Raw genomic sequence first — 18,398 nt, 5'->3', positions numbered from 1 at the left:
CCTTGTTTCCAGACTTGTGAATCCTGGGGCTCACATAGTTTCAAGTGTAAAATGATCGATGTAAAGTATTAAAATTCCACTTGAAATGCCTAGAAGTTCTTCCTCAGGGCAAGTCTAGTGCCTCAAATGTGATCAGATGTCTTGTTTATCCTAATACAGTCTGCATTACATTACCTTAGCCGTGAATGTCGCGTTCAAAAAATAATGTTACCGTGATTTGTTGTGTATAATACACTCTCGAGTATAATGCGCACCCCCAAAATTGACTCCAAAAATCAGGAAACCCCTTCTTCATATGTATATTGCTCAGTCCTTCAGGTGTTTTTTTAGCAAACTCCATGCGGGCTTTCATGTGTCTTGCACTGAGGAGAGGCTTCCGTCGGGCCACTCTGCCAACAAGCCCCGACTGGTGGACGGCTGGAGTGATAGTTGACTTTCTAGAACTTTCTCCTATCTCCTGACTGCATCTCTGGAGCTCAGCCACAGTGATCTTTGGGTTCTTCTTTACCTCTCTCACCAAGGCTTTCTCCCCCAATTGCTCAGTTTGGCCGGACGGCCAGCTCTAAGAAGGGTTCTGGTCGTCCCAAATGTCTTCCATTTCAGGATTATGGAGGCCACTGTGCTCTTAAAAAACTTAAATGCAGCAGAACCTTTTTTTATAACCTTGGCCATATCTGTGCCTTGCCACAATTCTGTCTCTGAGCTCTTCAGGCAGTTTGTTTGACCTCATGATTCTCATTTGCCCTGACATGCACTGTGAGCTGTAAGGTCTTATATAGACAGGTGTGTGTCTCAGCCGACGGACAGGCAGCAGGCTCTTCAGTGGCGTCTCCTCCTCGCTTGGTGTTGTGTCGGTGTGTGGGTCCACATAACAGAGACACATCAGAGAAAGTCCACGTTTATTAAACACGGTGTCACACTTTATTCAGCCTGTGGCTCACACTACATTACAGACATCTGAGCATATACTTCCTACTACCCACCATGCTTTGCATTCCATCATGTAACAGTAGCATGAATAACACAAACTACATAACATAATTGGAAATTTAAATGACACCGAGCTTTTCTGTAAATTGTGGGATCAAAGGAAGAGTAATCATAGCTAGCTAGCTAACTGCACGCTGTTGTGGTAAAAAAATGGGCCAAGTAATTATAATTAAGTAACTTGCAACTGCGCCAAATAACTTCTGATGTGAACAAATGGTCTCAAGTTGATGATATGATGGGGGAAGGGGGACTCATGCACAAGTTATAGTGCGTCCCTGGCTCTGTTTTAGCAATGCTCGAAAAATCAGGAAAATTGAAATGGTGAAAAACAGTTGAATGCTACATCTCCACATTTGAGTCCTACATAATTCTCAGTCTTTGCACGTTTCCAGCAATTATCTTCAAACATTTATTATGTATTTAGAAACAAATATCTGAATTCACTTTAAAGACTCTTTAAGTTCCATTTAAACATTTTTAACTGTCATACAGTACAACCGTAAAATTAAGTTAATCACCGTTAATGCTTAACTTAAACAATAAAACACATAGTCGGAATGCATTCTTCCATTCTTTTCTTGTTAAAAGGTAATGTGTTAAAATGGCTGGTGACCAGTCCAGGGTGTATTCCGACTCTGCCCAAAGTCAGCTGGGATAGGGCGACCCTAATGAGAACAAACTCTGTAATAAAGGGATGTACATATATACTCTTTTTTTTTCAAAAACTCCAGCAAGCCCCCAACCCTTCGCGAACCATTCAGCACATTAAAGTCCCCCATTATATTTTGGAACCCCAAATACAGTCACCCTCCCTTTATAAAGTATAGTCGCCTTTATGTGAAGGCCATGTAAAGAAACAAGGTAAATTGTCTTATTTTGGCCTCACTGTCGCCTCTTCCTACCCTCCATACAATTGCTGCATTTTTTCATGGGGACTGTGGCCTTGGTTATTGCAAAGGCTTGAATTGTAGTGCGTGCTTTTATAAAACCCCACACAGAGCTGTGTGTTCCATTGCCTCGCTTTCGTAGGTAGTGCCTTAACATTCTTTGCAAGTCATGTATAAAATGAATGTTAAGTTGAATTATTGTGACCTTTAAACAGTTTAAACTCTACTTTTTTTATTATAGAGTTACAGTTTTGTTCAAGTGTGTGTTAGTGTGCACAGTACATAGCAGAGCAGTGTAGTCTTAAGACTAGGGCACACCCTGAGCTAGAATATTTGGCTGCCCAAGATGTCGAGCATAAAAAGCTTATCCTGTCATAAAATTATCCAAGTGTGGATGGCGAAGGGCCAAATGTGGTCCAGAGGAATCATATTGAGCTGTGTGTACTGTGGGAGGTGATCTGGGTCAGTTTCAAATTCTGGAACGACTATGCGTGAAGCATAATGTCCCATCAAATTGTCGAGTATTTGGGTGACAATAGCATCACATCATGACTCAAACGTGCACACACCCTCAAATAGAACTGCCTTCACACAAGTAGTGTGTTTGCTAGCACGTTTGCAAACAGGCACAGTTCCCCTTTTATGTTTCCGAACGTGAGTAGAAAAGTAAAGCTTAAGCCCTCTTGTCACGTTTGCCGCTCATCAACAAGTCAGCGGCACAGGCTGCGATGCCCTCGGATGTACTTGGCAAGTAAGCAACTAACCTGCCCGCCAGCATATCTGCTTGCCAGAAGAGCATCGAGGTAGTTTGCATGCCAACTTGCCTCCCCAGCAGCCACAAGCTAATGCTTCACTAACCTTGTCACCCTGTGTCTCCGTCTGCGATTGTGTCTTTGGATGTGTATTGACACAGGCAGTGTCTAGTCGCACCCTGCAGGGACTGGCTCAGCTCCGATCAGCTCCTTCACTGCACCAACTAGCACAACTCTTAATGGTTATACTGTATCTCTTTTTCCCAGCTACAATGGAGCATCTAGGCTTGTACACATTTTGTACCATAGCAAATAATGAAAATATTCTGTTGCTTAGTCAAACTGCCACCATCATCAAACCTTTATAAATAAGTAAAATGTCAACCACTGTAAAATGGAGAAAACAACATACTGCCTTGACTTGCTTAGCTGTTGATAATACGGTTCAGTTGTAGTCTGTTGTGAACGTACGTAAATGCTTCATGAAACTTCCAGTGTGTATTTTCTGCCTTCTCTCTTTTGTCTTCTTTTAACACCCGTTGCTGAGGCTGATCTGTCTTTTGGAATAAGTATTACAACAAGCCAAACAAAAAGTAAAGCATATGTAATCGGGATACATTGTGCCTGATCACATTTTAGTGCAATTGAGTCCGAGTCACTTGATTATGAGTATCTGCTGATACAGAGTCCTGATTAAATCCGTCGGCAATGCATTAAGAAGAAAAAGGGAGAGTGCATTCAAATTGTCTGCATTTTCTGAATTGTTTAAATTTTAATAAAAGTATCCCAACCAAAACGATCAATTTTTATTTGACTATAAGTAGGTATAACAATTCATCCGTTACATCAATAGCGATTTATATTCCTACGATCCAACTACATCAATCTGTGCTCGACAAGTTGGCCTTCCGGAAGCATATATATTGATATAAATGAGTTTTTAAAGGTAATCAATCAATTACATCGATACTAAGGAATAACGCATTGGATTTAAGCAATGATTTAAGGATTTATATACAGCGTGTGCGTGTGCGTGTACGTGTGTGTGTGTTTAGCACTTTTAATAATGAAGACGTTAAGCGTTACTCAATTAGGTTGGCCTGTCTGTGATGTCATCGCCACATGCCGGAAGGACAAATGGCAAAAATCTCTGGATAGATGGCAACTCGAAAAGAGATAAAGGCTCCGTGGATTACCGTTAAGAAAAAGATTTGGGTAATGCCAACACTATGAAAAAAATCAAGTAAATCTACGGAGGAGTTTGCGGATAAACACAGTGGTGCTGTGAATGGGTCGGAGTAGGGAGATTTAGAAGTGAATGACAGCGGTGATAGTATGGATATAAGGTATGACAGTGAAGGAACTGGAGGGAAATGAGAAAATCCATTTGCGTTGGTACTAAAAAAAACAAAAGATAACAAATAGGAATGCTGCGGTAGGAAAAGGAAAAGAGGTTTTGGAGATGGTGTTTACATTTATTCTTCGGCTCAGTGATCACTCGATGAATCCAGTTAAATCTACTACCATTTTAAAAAATCAAGTTGGATATTGTACTTGCAAAGGTGTTGAGGGACGGAACTAAGGGAGGCTCGTTTAACCTGCAGAGATGTTGGTTGCACTTTATTTTTTACAGCTACAGTAGTAGTAGCAGGTAAACCCACTGTTAATTCAACCTGAAGAGACGTTGTTTGCACTTTATACAGTTAAAGTGTGAATGTATTTGTCATTCATTTTTCTTTAGTTGTATGTTTGTTATATTTAGAATAAATGTTTACCTGATTCTCTTCCAAGAAACAACAGGAAGGAAACTTCAACTGGACTGTCCAGTATGTAGGTATTTACAGTGGGTGAAATAAGTATTTAACATGTCACAATTTTTTTCATTAAATATATTTCCAAAGGTGCTATTGACATGAAAATTTCACCAGATGTTGGGAACAACCCAAGTAATCCATATATACAAAGAAAGTAGAACAAATAAGCTCAGAAATTAAGTTGTCTGTAATAATGTGAAATGACACAGGGAAAAAGTATTGAACACGCCAACTTGTATTTATTTAATACTTTGTCGAAAAGCCTTTGTTTGCAATGACAGCTTCAAGACACCTCTGTATGGTAACCGGACCCCCTCTACGCCTCGGCTGCGCCTAGAAATTCTGTCCATAAAAGTTATGAACAGAATCGGTGACAAAGGGCAGCCTTGGCGGAGTCCAACCCTCACCGTAAACGAGTCCGACTTACTGCCGGCAATGCGGACCAAACTCTGACACTGCTCGTACAGGGACCGAACAGCCCATATCAGTGGGTTCGGTACCCCATACTCCCTAAGCACCCCCCACAGAACTCCCCAAGGTTCTACAAAGCAGATGTAGACTGGTTGGGCGAACTCCCATTCACCCTCGAGGACCCTGCCAAGGGTGTAGAGCTGGTCTACTGTTCCACGGCCAGGACGAAAAAACACGCTGCTCCTCCTGAATCTGAGATTCGACTTCCCGACGGACCCTCCTCTCCAGCATAGGAGGACCCTGAATCAACCTTACCAGGAAGGCTGAGGAGTGTGATCCCCCTGTAGTTGGAACACACCCTCTGGTCCAAAGGGGGGACCACCACCCCAGTCTGCCAATCCAGATGCACTGTCCCCGATGTCCAAGCGATGTTGCAGAGGCGTGTCAACCAGGACAGACCCACAACATCTAGAGCCTTTAGGAACTCTGGACGAATCTCATCCACCCCCGGGGCCTTGCCACCGAGGAGCTTTTTAACCACCTAGGTGACCTCAACCCCAGAGATAGGAGAGCCCCAGCGGGAGCGCTATTCAGCAGTCAGTTTTTTGGCTAAAAAAAAAAAAAAGTTACTTTTAAGCCACTGAAAACGGATCATTCGAAACGAACCAATATCGTCCTTGAATCATTTCAGCAACCACGAAACGTGATCGTTATACAATCAAATCGTTATACCCCGAGCTATAAATCTAGTGTAGCAGTGGGTCAAACAATGAACCAATGTGGTGAAGCACAAAATAATAATCCAAACAACTTTTAAATATCCTGTCTTAAATTAACAAACTAAAATATAACCAATAAAATATAAGAAATTCCACTTCGTGCAGTCACAAAATAAAGTGAATGCATTTTAAACAGTACAACATGGTAGTAGTAAAACTAGAACGCTAAACCACTTCAAACAGTGGACACCAATGTTATTGCATCAGTGGTTTGGGTAATGTAGTTCTCTTACTGTGTGTTACCTCGTAGCCATGTCATCGTGCAGCAGCTTTGTCTAAGGTGCCGCTTGATGAACTACTAATAAATAGAGGGAAATGTTTTATATACTTCCTCTTTTGTTAATTGACTCACCTGCTACGTAACGTTTGGTGTTTTCGTTCACGTGTGAACAAATAGATGCCACAGGTACCACCGGTTTTAGTTGAAGCTTGAATAAACAACAAGCTTTTTAGTGGAACCCCTTCACACGTCGACATGGTTTTCTGCCTCTCATCTTTTTTTTCATGCCATCAAACAAATCCAAAACATTACATTGGATAGTTCAAATTACTATTGTTGTTTCATTTGGCAATATCTTTATACTTCAGGATAATTTTGTTTCTCTATGTTTTTTAAAAATGATAAAATAAAATAAAAAATCTGATCTTTTTCAACCGAGCTCCCTGAACCGATGTCTCGGGAGGTTTGGTAAGGTCTTGCTGGCTGCTGGAGCCCCACCGCGAGTTTAGTGTGACATCATAGGCATATTTGATCTGAAAACTTTGCTTGAATTTATAGTGTACAACATTAGGGGCGTTCAACGTTAGACTTTCCACTGTTTAGTACTATAATATAATGTATTTTTGCTTTACAAACTGTATAACTCAGTTCCAAAACGCCTAGTGATTACCATGAAAATCTGCAGGGCATTCTGGAAAAAATGTGCAGACAGACTTTCAATTGTGCCCTGCGTTTGGCTGGCGACCAGTCCAAAGTGTACCCCCAGGCAGCTGGGATAGGTTCCAGTTCGCCCATGACCCTAATGAGGGCAAGGCGCTATGGAAAAATGGATGGATAAACGACCAGACAATATTTCTTTCAAGATATTATTTCTTCTGCTCATGTCTTTGGCGGGTAACATATGCATATTTTCTGCTGTCAACTGTCATTTACTGTACAAAGTAAAGTTTAAGTTGAAATTAAAGTACAATTCACAACGGGGTATTTTCAGCCTCGCTCTGCACTGTGTACCGCAGTTGTTGTTCTTCATGAGTAGGCTGTCACATCAGTGTGTAGCCATGGACGAACATTTCAAATAAACAAGTAAAGATAGCCAGAAGCTCCTGGGTTTATGGTTGATTTGATAAGCATCTGTAAAGCATACTGGAAGCTTTCTTTTCTACTTTATTAGAATGACCCCAGTTGTAGTACTTCCTTAACAGAACCACATTTAGCCCTTGACTTGATGAGTCCTTATGCTGCAGTCATGTAAAGTTTTAAAACTAGCCTCTCTGTTGTTGTGTCCCTCCGTCTCTGTCTTGCAGTGCTCACTGACCAATCATGGATGAGAAGCCCCAAGCAAGAAAGCATCAAGAACAGAAGTGAAGAAGAGGGAGCCTGTCAAATCTATTCAATTCTTTCCTCCCTCTGTGCTTTCTGTTAGCCATTCATACATCCATTTATTTATTATTATTAATTAATTTCTAACAATAATTAATTAATAATTAATATTATCTTGATTTGTCTCTCTGGAGTGTATGATGCCTTAATTTATTGTCAAGTTGCACAGGCACACCCCTGCCTTCTCGGAAATAAATCCAGGTGATCCGGTGGTGATGAGACTGCAGGTTGTGTGTCTTTGTGTTGTGTGTGAACGTGTGCGATGGCTGTCTCTTGTCACAGCATGCTAATAATGACTGGAAATGGGCTCGTGTGCAGCCTTCTCACAAGGCCCAGAGGCTTGATTGTGTGCTGTGCTTGTGATTTCATTGAGAGAGAAGCCACGGAAAGGAGGTATAAATGAAGTGGAGGACAGATGAATAGTGAAGTGAGCATGTATTAATGTGTGTGCGTGCGTGCCGTGTGTGTGTGTTGTTGATCATGCCGTTCCGCTATAGTAAACCTCTGTGGATTTGTGTGGTCACGCGAAGGTGCGTGTGTGGATGCACATGAGCAAAACAGCAGACAGGCCACATATTGTCCCCGCTGCTGTTACCATGGTGACCGCGTTGGGTTGCGCTAGCAGCAAGGTGTGGAGGAACCTTCCAGATAACCCCGGAGGTCAGTGCACAGAAGTACAACCCACAGCACCCCCTATAGTCACACACATGAACCTTTCACCTAGAGTGTGTGTGTAGAAATGATGTCCACATGCAGGGATATCAACTTTGTGTGATGAATCGTCACAATCACATCATAGAGCAAAGGTAGGGAGGAGTATGTTTGTTTATTAGGCGTGCCGGTCTTCATACACTTTTTTTAAATGCTACAACATAATTTGCAAGTTTGTTCATTGGTAATGAATAACCTGCTGTAACGGTTGGCAACTGCTACAGATTGTCCGGTCAGAACAAAATAATAACATGGTTCAAGTCCACAAAACAGGCCTTAGTGACGTTTGAAACATAACATTTCTTGGTTGTCCGGGTGTGGTTTTATAAATGCAATACAGTAAATGCCCGCCTCTTTGTGGTTCGCTATTCACAAAGTCACCTTTTCACTTTTTTTTTTTCCTGCTGAACCTGTTTTCAGCTATTTGCTGACAAATGCTTGATGATGCCACAAGATGCCGTCAAAGTCCTCGCTAATAAGAAAGCTGCAATTGGTGTCAAGGAAGTATTGTTGAAGTGATACATCTCTCCTGTATGTTGGAGATGAGCAAAGTTTGGCCTGCATTCTTAGTGGACGTTATGGAGAGTCTTTGCTGGGTGTACATGTACGTGTGCACTTCTCATCTGTTAGCCAATTATTTTTAACGGCAATGTTTTCAAATGACTGAAATTGTATTAAACCGCTTTGGGATGATAGTTTGTGGTAAATCTGCGGTTTCAACTATTAATATACTGTAGGCAATTATAAATTATATATGGGGGTTAGACGTCAATTCCTCACGTTTCTTCGCTATCTACAGCAGGGTTTGGTTAATGTATGCCTATTTTTGTCGTTTCCATTCGAAGGTTAAAATCACCCGTATGGTATTGACTCAACATTTTTGGAACCCGGTCTGACCAGGTATAGAAGTGTGTCGCAAAGTCTCAATAATAAGGAGCTTGGTAGGTTCTGCAGTACATAAATAACGTTAATTTAAAAAAAAAAAATTCATACTTTATAGCAGCTCCGTTATCGCCTGGATTAGCACTCAGAAGAGCCGACACATCTGCCAAGGTTGAATAATCTCGAAAAAGTTACAAGGCCAAAGGGTTCCACTCCAGCCCTGTAGGTACAGCTCCATCTGCTGGATCTTTGTACCCCCCTTGGCCTCAATGCAAGTGGACTGTGATGGCAAAAGTAAATTACATTCTTGTACAATCACCAAAATCGAATATGTTCTTGCTTGCTGGATGCCACCCAAACAAAGTTTCATGGAAATGGTTTAAGTAGTTTTCCATAATGATTGAAGTCAACTTTTCTCAGCTCACAATTTCCAGTTATAAAATGTTGGACTTTTCCCCCAAAAATGAATAGCGAAAATATGGACATAAAAACCAGTGATCAGGCAATGTTTTAGCATCACCTCAGTGGTCTTACTCTGCATCCGAACCAATTGCTCTTTTGTTGACAGCCACAAAAGGACATATTTGCATTTCTCTGAGGATACCTATGATAAGCTTTGATGTATTGGCAAGCTGTATCGTTCATAATGAATTCATTTGGCCTTTTATCTCAGCAATAGCATGTCTCAGAATTCACACGCAATATCTAACCAGCAACACCATTATGGCTGCTTGTCCAATCTAATAACAGTGACACTAATACAAGAGCTGTAACTACAGTTATGCCTTCACAAAGATTATAATACTCATTTTGAGAGGCATTCATTTAGCAATATGTTTGTTGTTTGGTGTAGTTTGAAGTGGTGCGGAACTGTACTGCATCTTATTAGCTGTTTCTAATAGACGTAATATTGTGCCAGGTTGGTGTACGTCCGTAGTCCAGCATGTAACGGTCATTGTAAGTTGCAGTGGTTGGTAGCTGTTAATGAAGGTGTTGAGAAGTATTTTGACCCTGTGATCAATAGCTCTGCTCTATTGATCACAGTTTGGGCTGATCAATACATCAAATGCTAGAAAAAAGGACAATTGACCACTGGTCCAACGATGTCATGATAAAGATGGATTCAGGCATCTGTGCATCTTCTCTCTGCGTTGTTGTGCGTGTGGGTACGTGTTTGAGACTCAGTCAATACCTCCTACTCCAAACGTCACTTCTTCACCAAGGATTAGTCTGCTCTGACCCAACAGCCGTGACGCACATATTGCCTATATTGCACCCTGTGCCATATTTGAGTTTCCAGCCAGTGACTCTCATATCTTCTCTCTCTCCTTTGACATTTCTTTACAAATACCAGCCGCTGTTATTGCCTTCTCCTATTCAGTCATCTTCCGATTAAACAAGCTCCTCCTGAAAGCCCAGCCACTGCTGTGTGCCATTTGCTTTTTATTAGAAACACGCGGCATTTAATTAAATTGACTGATTTAGAGAAATATGAGGGATACTTTGGCGATATATCAGATAGGGGAGCACAATGGGTGAAAAGAAAATCGAGGACCGGCCCTTATTGAATGTGGTAGGAGTGTGAAATTAGATAACACTGGCCTGATTCAGGTCTGGTGTCTGCTTTCTCAGGGAAGCTCGGCTTTATTCCATTCCGTCAATTAGGATCTCTTCATGCACATCACATGCTTGTCATCTTACTACCCCCCAGGACTTTGAAAAAGATTTTGTTGTCCCTGCTAGCTTCATTCTCAACCATGTACCTTCGGCTCGATGCTGTGAAAGACCTCGGACTATGGTTGCCACGGTAACCGGCACAGATTTGATTGGAGGAATGAGCTGCATAGTGGAGGTTGGAAGGCATGCTTCTCTTTGCGGCAATATTGATTTCCAGTCTTGGACCATTTGTGGGGCCCATTTGACAGCAATCGGTAAATGTAATTGTTAATGTCCCCCCTGGAGCCAACATATTGTAATTATCACTTCTTTCTTTCCCACTTTTAAGCGCAGCTGTCTGACAGGTGATTGTTTGAGTTTAAACCTATCCCACGTCATGTCATTTAACGTTCTATATGCTTCAACAGCTCGCCTCCGCACTCTTTAGTGTCGACTCCCCCATGCAGCTGAGGAGGTGTCAGCCAGTGAGAGATGGTGTCAGAGTTTGACAAACCGCTGCCCTTTAGAAAGACTTAATGGGGATCAATTCTCGGAAAGTAAGACGCATGCAGTCACATAAAAGTTCCGAGACGTTTCCACACATCAACCGGCTCCTTGTTTGACTTCATCCACTTTGATGCTTCTCTACCTCTCTCTCCATCACCTCCTTTTTTCTTTCCCCTTCTCGAGCCAACTTGGCTTTGTAGATGTGAGATTTTGTCAGTGAGCCTAATTGGAAAGTGTGACTCCATTATTGACTGTCAGCATTTCGTTGTACACACTTCCAGGGAGCGCCCTTGCTAATTGAATCAGCTATTATCAAACAAGGTAAGGCGGCACAGTGACCAAGTGCACATCCGCCTCACAGTTGTGAAGTTGGCGGCTTGAATCTGGGTTTGAGCATTCCTGTGTCGAGTTTGCATGTTCTTATGTGTGTTCTGTCTAGGGACCCCGGCCTCCTCCTACATTCCAAAAGCACACATCTTCGTTTAATTGAACACTCTAAATTGTACTTTGCTGTGAATGTCAGATTGAACTGTTGTTTGTCTCTATGTGCCCTGCAATTGGCTGGCAACCAACCCAAGGTGTACCCCGCCTAGACTCCAGCTCATCCACGACCGTAGTTAGGATAAGCGGTATAGGAAATGGGTGTATAAATAAATAAAGTTAATATAAACCGTTGCTTGTGGCTACATTTGCCTTGTTATTTTATGAAGATGTTTTGTTTTTGTTGAAGTGCTACTGTTAGGCAGTATCTGAAGTTTCACGTTTGTGTTTTCATTTTTTTTCTATTTGGTATTCATGCTCCGATTAAAAAAATAAAAATAAGTTACCAGTTACTCAATACTTGAGTAGTATTAGTTTGGTACTTACCCTCACTCAAGTCATTATTTGAAGTACAAAGTTTAATCTTTCCTTGAGCCATGTTTTTTCTAAAGTAACATTTATCTTACTTGAGGACCTTACTTTACAATTTTTGACTACCCACCTCTGAAAATGACCACCTAAAAATGAAAAAAGTGTTTGGTTTAGTTCTGTTGATTTGAACGTTTCTGTTTCCAAAAACATGTATAGTATGTTGGGGTTCATTGAAGACTAATTGCCAGTAGGTCTTAATGTGAATGGTTGTCTGACTCTGTCAGTCAGATTGACTGGTAATTAGTCTTGTGTGCACGTGTAAGTCTCACTGGGAATGCTCCTAGCTAGGCCCTTAATTTCATAAAAGAATAATGTTTTTTGTTTTTTTCCATTTGGTATTTTTGATTCAAGATTTTTATTACTTCACGATATAGGTGTTATGGAAATACTAATACACTCAAAGTGGTTTAATTTAGTTACAAAATCCAACTATCAATCTATCTCTGATCGTGTTCAGGGTCCCTAACTTTGGGCAAGAGGCGGGGTACTACCTGGAATCGTCATAAGTCAATCACAGGACACGTAAAGACAAGCAACCATTTACATGTACATGTGTACATGTACATGTGTACCCTTATACACTAGGTTTCCTATGCAGTTCGACTGCTCCAAATTACTACTATTGATTTTAAATCTCATCGTGCAATATTTTTGTTGATATCGTCAAAGTTGCAAAAATACGTGCTCACCTTTTTTCATCATCGGTTCTAGCTCCGTCCACTTAGCTGGACAGAATCAGTGGATGGTTGGATTGATAAGGGGCGTTTCTAGATCATCTGGAGAGGCGAGGCAAGAAGGGCCATGGAGGCCCCCCAAAAACAAAACAAAACAAAAAACTGCAAGCATATGTTGTATTATATGATTGTCATATAATATGAGTAACAAATAACTATGAACACTGAAAGTAAACTTCACGTACATTGTATTAGTAACTGCAAAAAAATGTAAAACTTAAATGTACAAAATAAAAAAAAAATAAAGTAAAAATAAATAGAAAGCAAGGAGAAGCGGCTCAGAAAATGGATGGATGGATGGATGGATAAATAGAAAGTATGTATTGTTCTGTATCAACTAGTCTATTGGCTGGTTTGCTGTTTAACTAATGTTAGCTAATAATGCGCAGTAAACCTTTCTGACTTGGTGGGACAGTTGGCGTTTTGGACAACAATCCTGCTTGTAGGGTGCCCCATTCAGGAGATTCCCGAATCCCGACATGTCATCGCAGTGTCTACGGGGTTACCAATTGTGTCACTGACATGGAGCAATTTGAGCTTTCTCTCAGGGCCCTCCCTGTATTTGCAGTGTGTAAGCAGTGCCATGTAAGTGTCTTGTGGGATTAAAAAAAAAAAAAAAAAAAGAAAGAAATTTCCCAATCTGAATTTATTTGTCGTTGCTGTGGGTCAATGTCAACTGTCACTCGGGGGCCCCTTCAGCTCGTGGCCCTAGGCAATTGCCTACCCTGTTGCAACACCGCCTTTGATTTTCCGGTGACTTCCTGCAATGACCACACCATCTGGACAGTATGCCCCTCATCAAGGAGATTGCTCTTTAGCCAGCATTCACAGACTGTAGACAGAGAGTGGACATCCAGAGGGTGCTCGGCCTTTGCAGAATGTAGCGATAACAGCAGGGGATCTGACCTTGGAGTCTGGACTGAATCTCTGCCTGTCACTGCACGTGAGGCAAAAGTGGGCCATGGCTGACACCAGCGGGGCAAAAGCACCTCTGAAGACTGGCAATAAAAAGCATAGCAAGAGTGCTGAACAATATCAGTCCTCGATGAAGTCAGCTTTGAAAGTGGGTGCAAGGGGCCGGGGGGCATCAAGAGGGCCGGGTAACGTGATGATGGTAGAAGCAGGCAGCTTGAACTCAGTGGCTCCTCACTTTCCAATGTATTATTCTGTTATAGTGGTTGGGGAAAAAAATGATCCAACATCCTCAAAATGTGTCGCATCCAAGTAAGAGTATCTCACAGGGCAACTCCGCCCTAAAGCCCCTTAACCCCTCTCAGCGCTCCCCTGGATGCCACTGGAAGGCTGATTGTATGATGATGATGATGTGTGCACATTCACCAAAGAGGCACATGGCTTAATCCTGCCCCACTCACCAGGATAAGACAATAGTCTTATCATCCCCACTTCCCTCATGTGTCCTTTGCTTCCTTCTTTCCTTGGGAAACTATTCAGGCGTTGTCCCGTGGTCCTATTATTATGACACGGCTCATCCCTACACTTAATGCCTCATTATTCTCTATTTAGGCTCTGGAATCTTCTCTTGCACCAGCAAAGGGGCGAACACGGATTCTGGTTCTTTATTGCAGGCCTGTGCTCTGCATTTGAGAGTATCGTTCCAGGGGATTTCACAGTCGTGCTGTCAGCTTCTTGCCTGGTGTGATGTTCCGATATCATGGCAGGAAGTGTCACTGCAGCTGTCCCAACCGAAGGAGCAACAGATGTGAGCCGACTTGGCCTCGTAAAGGAATGTAGGCCCAGTAAAAGATGAATGCCATGAACTGCACACCGAGATGGGTTTCCAATTATTTCTTGTGTAGGTTCATAAGTCAGGTTTTCAACAGTCAGTTCAGTTGACTTCAGTCTGGAAAAGAATGCATTTTTTTTGTGTTTCCATTGTCAGAAGTTGTCAAAATAGTCTGCCCCGTTGGCACCCACCCGTGGGGGCGCAGAGCACACAGCACCCGGAGGTAGATGGACTGCAGTCTGTTGATTGGTTGTCACTCCCATGCCACCGCATGAATAGGATTGGAAGAGCACAGCTTGTTTTCTTACACGAGTATCTCTCAACTTTTTCAGCCACGTTTCCCCCAAGCAATGCAGCTCAGTAAGGGGTGCCACGGTACAATTTGGATCAGTAAACTGATCTGGCTTGCATTTATGGGATGCTGGTGATTTGTGTTACCTACATCAGATAGAGCGTGTAATGTCCCGGATTAATTTACCAAAGCATGACGCAGTACAGTGCATTGTACAGATGGAAAACAAATAATGCATACAGTTCTGAAATGAACCAAACTGCATGGTGGAAATGGGACGTTGGTCGTTGTATCTTATATCAAAGGCTTTGTAGAAATCTCAGCCCAGTGTGGAGACTTAGGAAAAACACTGATAGCCAGCAACATTGTATCCACCAAGTGGGTCCCAACATTGTATCCACCAAGTGGGTCCCTATGGATCAATTCTTAAGGTAAATGATCACATCCAGTCCACTTTTCAGCACCCTTTCTTTGAGGTGCCAGTTGCAGTGTGACGTCAGCTTCTGTTTGCTTTTGTTTGATGGAGCTACACACACTGCTCTCTGTTGATCAGTACCGCATTTCTGCGAAGTGGTTTAATTCTTAAGGTAAGCATTTTTTGATGCATCCATTGTAAAGTAGCCCAAAACATCTGCTCATAAGCGTTCCACTTTTCAGTCCCCTTCTAATGAGGTGTCAGTCGCAGTGGTCTGCTTTTGTATGATACAACTAGACGCACTACTCTGTGTTAATTGCTTGACAGAGAATTATCAGTTCTGTGGTATTTTATGAGTCATGTTTAATATTTGGTAAGGTAAGACGGTGCTGTTGCGATTATGTTGCCCTACTGACTTTGCTAATCCAGTGGAAACTGCACACTGATCATTCCTTCAAAAAAATTGCCACTCGGTGGAAGCGTAGTTTTGGTTGCATTGCTCTTCTTTGTTTCATCTATGGCATAACCACTTTTCCCTGAGAGATCATCAGGTGTGGCATGGGAAATTGTGCAATATCACTTAATTGTTCAAAAAAATATCTATTTCCACCCAAAAAATATTCATTTGTTCATCTAGCTTTGCCGGCGACTTATAGTGAGTGACAGGCAGAGCAATAAAATGCTCTCCCACGAGATGGCAGAGGGATGCATAATTAACCTGTGTATTCACTTGATGCCATTCATACAACATGAATGAACATAAAGCCATGGCATGTGCACACTGAGCAAATTGTGACATTTATCAATATTTCAGTATTTATACTTTTTTATGTTTTTGGAGGCGTACCATAAGATTTTTTTGAATGTAAGTTAGGTGCCTTAGCTCAAAAGATTTTGTGAAACATTGGTCGTCCTGCTATGATGTGTGTACTCTATCACGCCTTTAATGGCATCCTTAATGAGGGTAGCCTTTTTAGTGAGAAGGTTTAGATTGAAATGCAAACAATGGAGTGTGTGGTTGTTTTACACTTGTGCAGAGGAAAAAAGGGACATGGCAAGCTGACAACACACACTCCATTATCCTTTTGCGTGTTCTTTTCCCTCTTTGTCACTCACACACTGACACAAACGCAGTGTCAATAATGGCAGGGTGCCGTTTGTATAATGATGCTATCTCGCCAAAAAGACGGTGCGCTATCAGCATTGTCTGTCACACAAAGAGACGAGAGGCAGCAGGAGTACGAGTGGATCACCCGAACGCACACGCACTGAACCTCTATCATGGCTCTCTGATAGACTTCCTGTGTCAACAGTGGCTTTCATTAACCACGATAGGGGTGTGGCCTTTATATCACTGGTACTAAGGCAGACTTAGTGTAGCTGGTGATTTTTAGTCCAAATGGACGACGCCCTGAAATGACAGCGATGGCATGAAAGCCCTATGTAATATTTGATTATAATACATCAGATAATGCTCAAATTTCCTTTGTGTTTCCACTACCTGTGATTGATACTCTGCTGCTGACTTCAGCCACAAATCATTAAGAGAGCATAAATTAAGCACAGCCAATTTCCTGTATGATTTCACCTGAAACTTCCAATTAGCTGTTTCCACTCAGGCAATCAGTCTCTTGCTTGGCACATGACATTCTACAATAATCCCCCGCATATTTACGCTTCGCTATTCACAAATTCACCTATTCACATTTCTTTTCTGCGGAACATATCCCCAGCCATTTGCTGAAATATACACCTATTTGCGGTGTTTGTGCTCTTTCTGCAACCGCCTGGTGCACATATGGAGGAGATTTTTTTTAAGAGATTATTTGTTACAATCCCCACACATGAAGATACAAAATCAGGCATTTTAACAGCTTTGATCATATTGTGCGTGGTGTTCTCCAATAATCTCAACACAGCACACCACACACAAAGATTCAGATTTTTAGTACAGTTGTTGCTCTATTTTTTTATACTGTTTGTACATTATTTTTGTGTTATCCATTTCTCTCTCTCTCTCTCTCTCTCTCTCTCTCTCTCTCTCAATATATTATATGTTGTTGGGTTTTTAATTCAAATTTTTTTGGACAATATATTTTCCCAAAAACTATCACAAACGATAGTATCGTTGATGTTTTTTATGCCACTGATATAGTGATATTAGAGCATTGTAATTCAAGTATAATCCTTTTTAAGAACAATTAACTCAAAGAATATATTGAACAATGGCATTGTAATCTAGAACAATAAATAAAATATCTGATAAAAAAAATGTAAATAAAGGCTCTGTTCACACAAATTGCACTTGAACAAATATTAAACATTTGGCACAGATTACACACATTAATGCCTTAAGAGGCAATATACTGCCAATTGTTTCCAGTTCAGAACAGAAAACAAAAGTGCAAAGTATAGCAACCTTAATAATAGCACAAGTAGATTAAATAATCTGTTTTGATTTAAGATTTATACTACTTTTCAAAAGTCTCCAGCCTTTGTATTTTAAACGCTGATTTGTCAACATGTTCAATGGCTACATCGCTTACACTGGTGAGTAACGCTATACTGTATATAATGTGAACATGCGTGCACCATATATGCTGTCGCGTTTGTATTTGCATTGTTGGGGAAAAGGTTCCAAAATTGCAAACTGATGGGAAACAGGAAATTTTCCACTGTTTTTTTTGTTCCCAGCTGAAGAAATGGGGTTGTTCCTCAGTCAGGTCGCTTCTTGATTGGCTACATTCTGTTTCACGTTACAATTCACGGAGCCCTGACTTGGGAGTCATCGGCTTTCCGCGCATACAAATATTTTTGGTTGTAAATATTGAACATTTTCAGATCCTATTATCAGGGCAAAATCACTCTGAACACTGCTCAGACCAGAAGATAATTTTGTAGGATAATCTTATAAAACAAAATGATGCGGTATTTGTCATCCTTGGTCGGGGAGGGGCAAAATCGGGACAAAAACAGCCCAATTATCTTTAGGTGTGTACCAGGCCGAAGATGCCACAAACACACAAATTGATTTGAAGGAGCATGTTGCAGTAATCCATGTCGACTGAGAGACCAGGTTTTTGTATTTTGGGAAGGAGCCAAGTTTAGTCTGAGATGTTAGTGGACGTTACTGAGAGTTTTCACTGCATATGCACGTACGCACGTGCACTTCCGTTGCATTTTGTTTTAAATCGAATAATCTGTAAAACAGTTATTTGAAAGGGCAATGCTGTAAAATGAATTTGAAATGATGTTATAACTGTTTTGGGATCATGGTTTGTGTTATATTTATGTTTTAAACTATTGATGTAG

The 18,398-nt window shown here is 41.3% G+C and overlaps 1 protein-coding gene across 3 annotated transcripts in view; it reads left to right on the top strand.

Annotated features, from left to right (window-relative positions):
* LOC133483740 (MICOS complex subunit mic25a-like) overlaps positions 1-18,398 on the top strand; it is a 132,563-nt gene that overhangs the window by 71,589 nt on the left and 42,576 nt on the right. The window contains exon 9 of one of the 3 annotated variants that reach the window (XM_061785390.1): positions 7,158-7,477. The exons of 1 other annotated variant lie outside the window; for it this stretch is intronic. In XM_061785390.1, the coding sequence (XP_061641374.1) occupies positions 7,158-7,181 (24 nt within the window). In that variant the 3' untranslated portion in view covers positions 7,182-7,477. Of the gene's footprint in view, positions 1-7,157; positions 7,478-18,398 lie in introns of those variants that run through there. One more of the 3 variants, XM_061785392.1, reaches the window with a different exon arrangement.

This window comes from Phyllopteryx taeniolatus, chromosome 9 (genome assembly GCF_024500385.1).
Source record: "Phyllopteryx taeniolatus isolate TA_2022b chromosome 9, UOR_Ptae_1.2, whole genome shotgun sequence".
Taxonomy (NCBI): Eukaryota; Metazoa; Chordata; class Actinopteri; order Syngnathiformes; family Syngnathidae; genus Phyllopteryx; species Phyllopteryx taeniolatus.
This window is presented reverse-complemented; position numbering and strand designations above follow the sequence as displayed.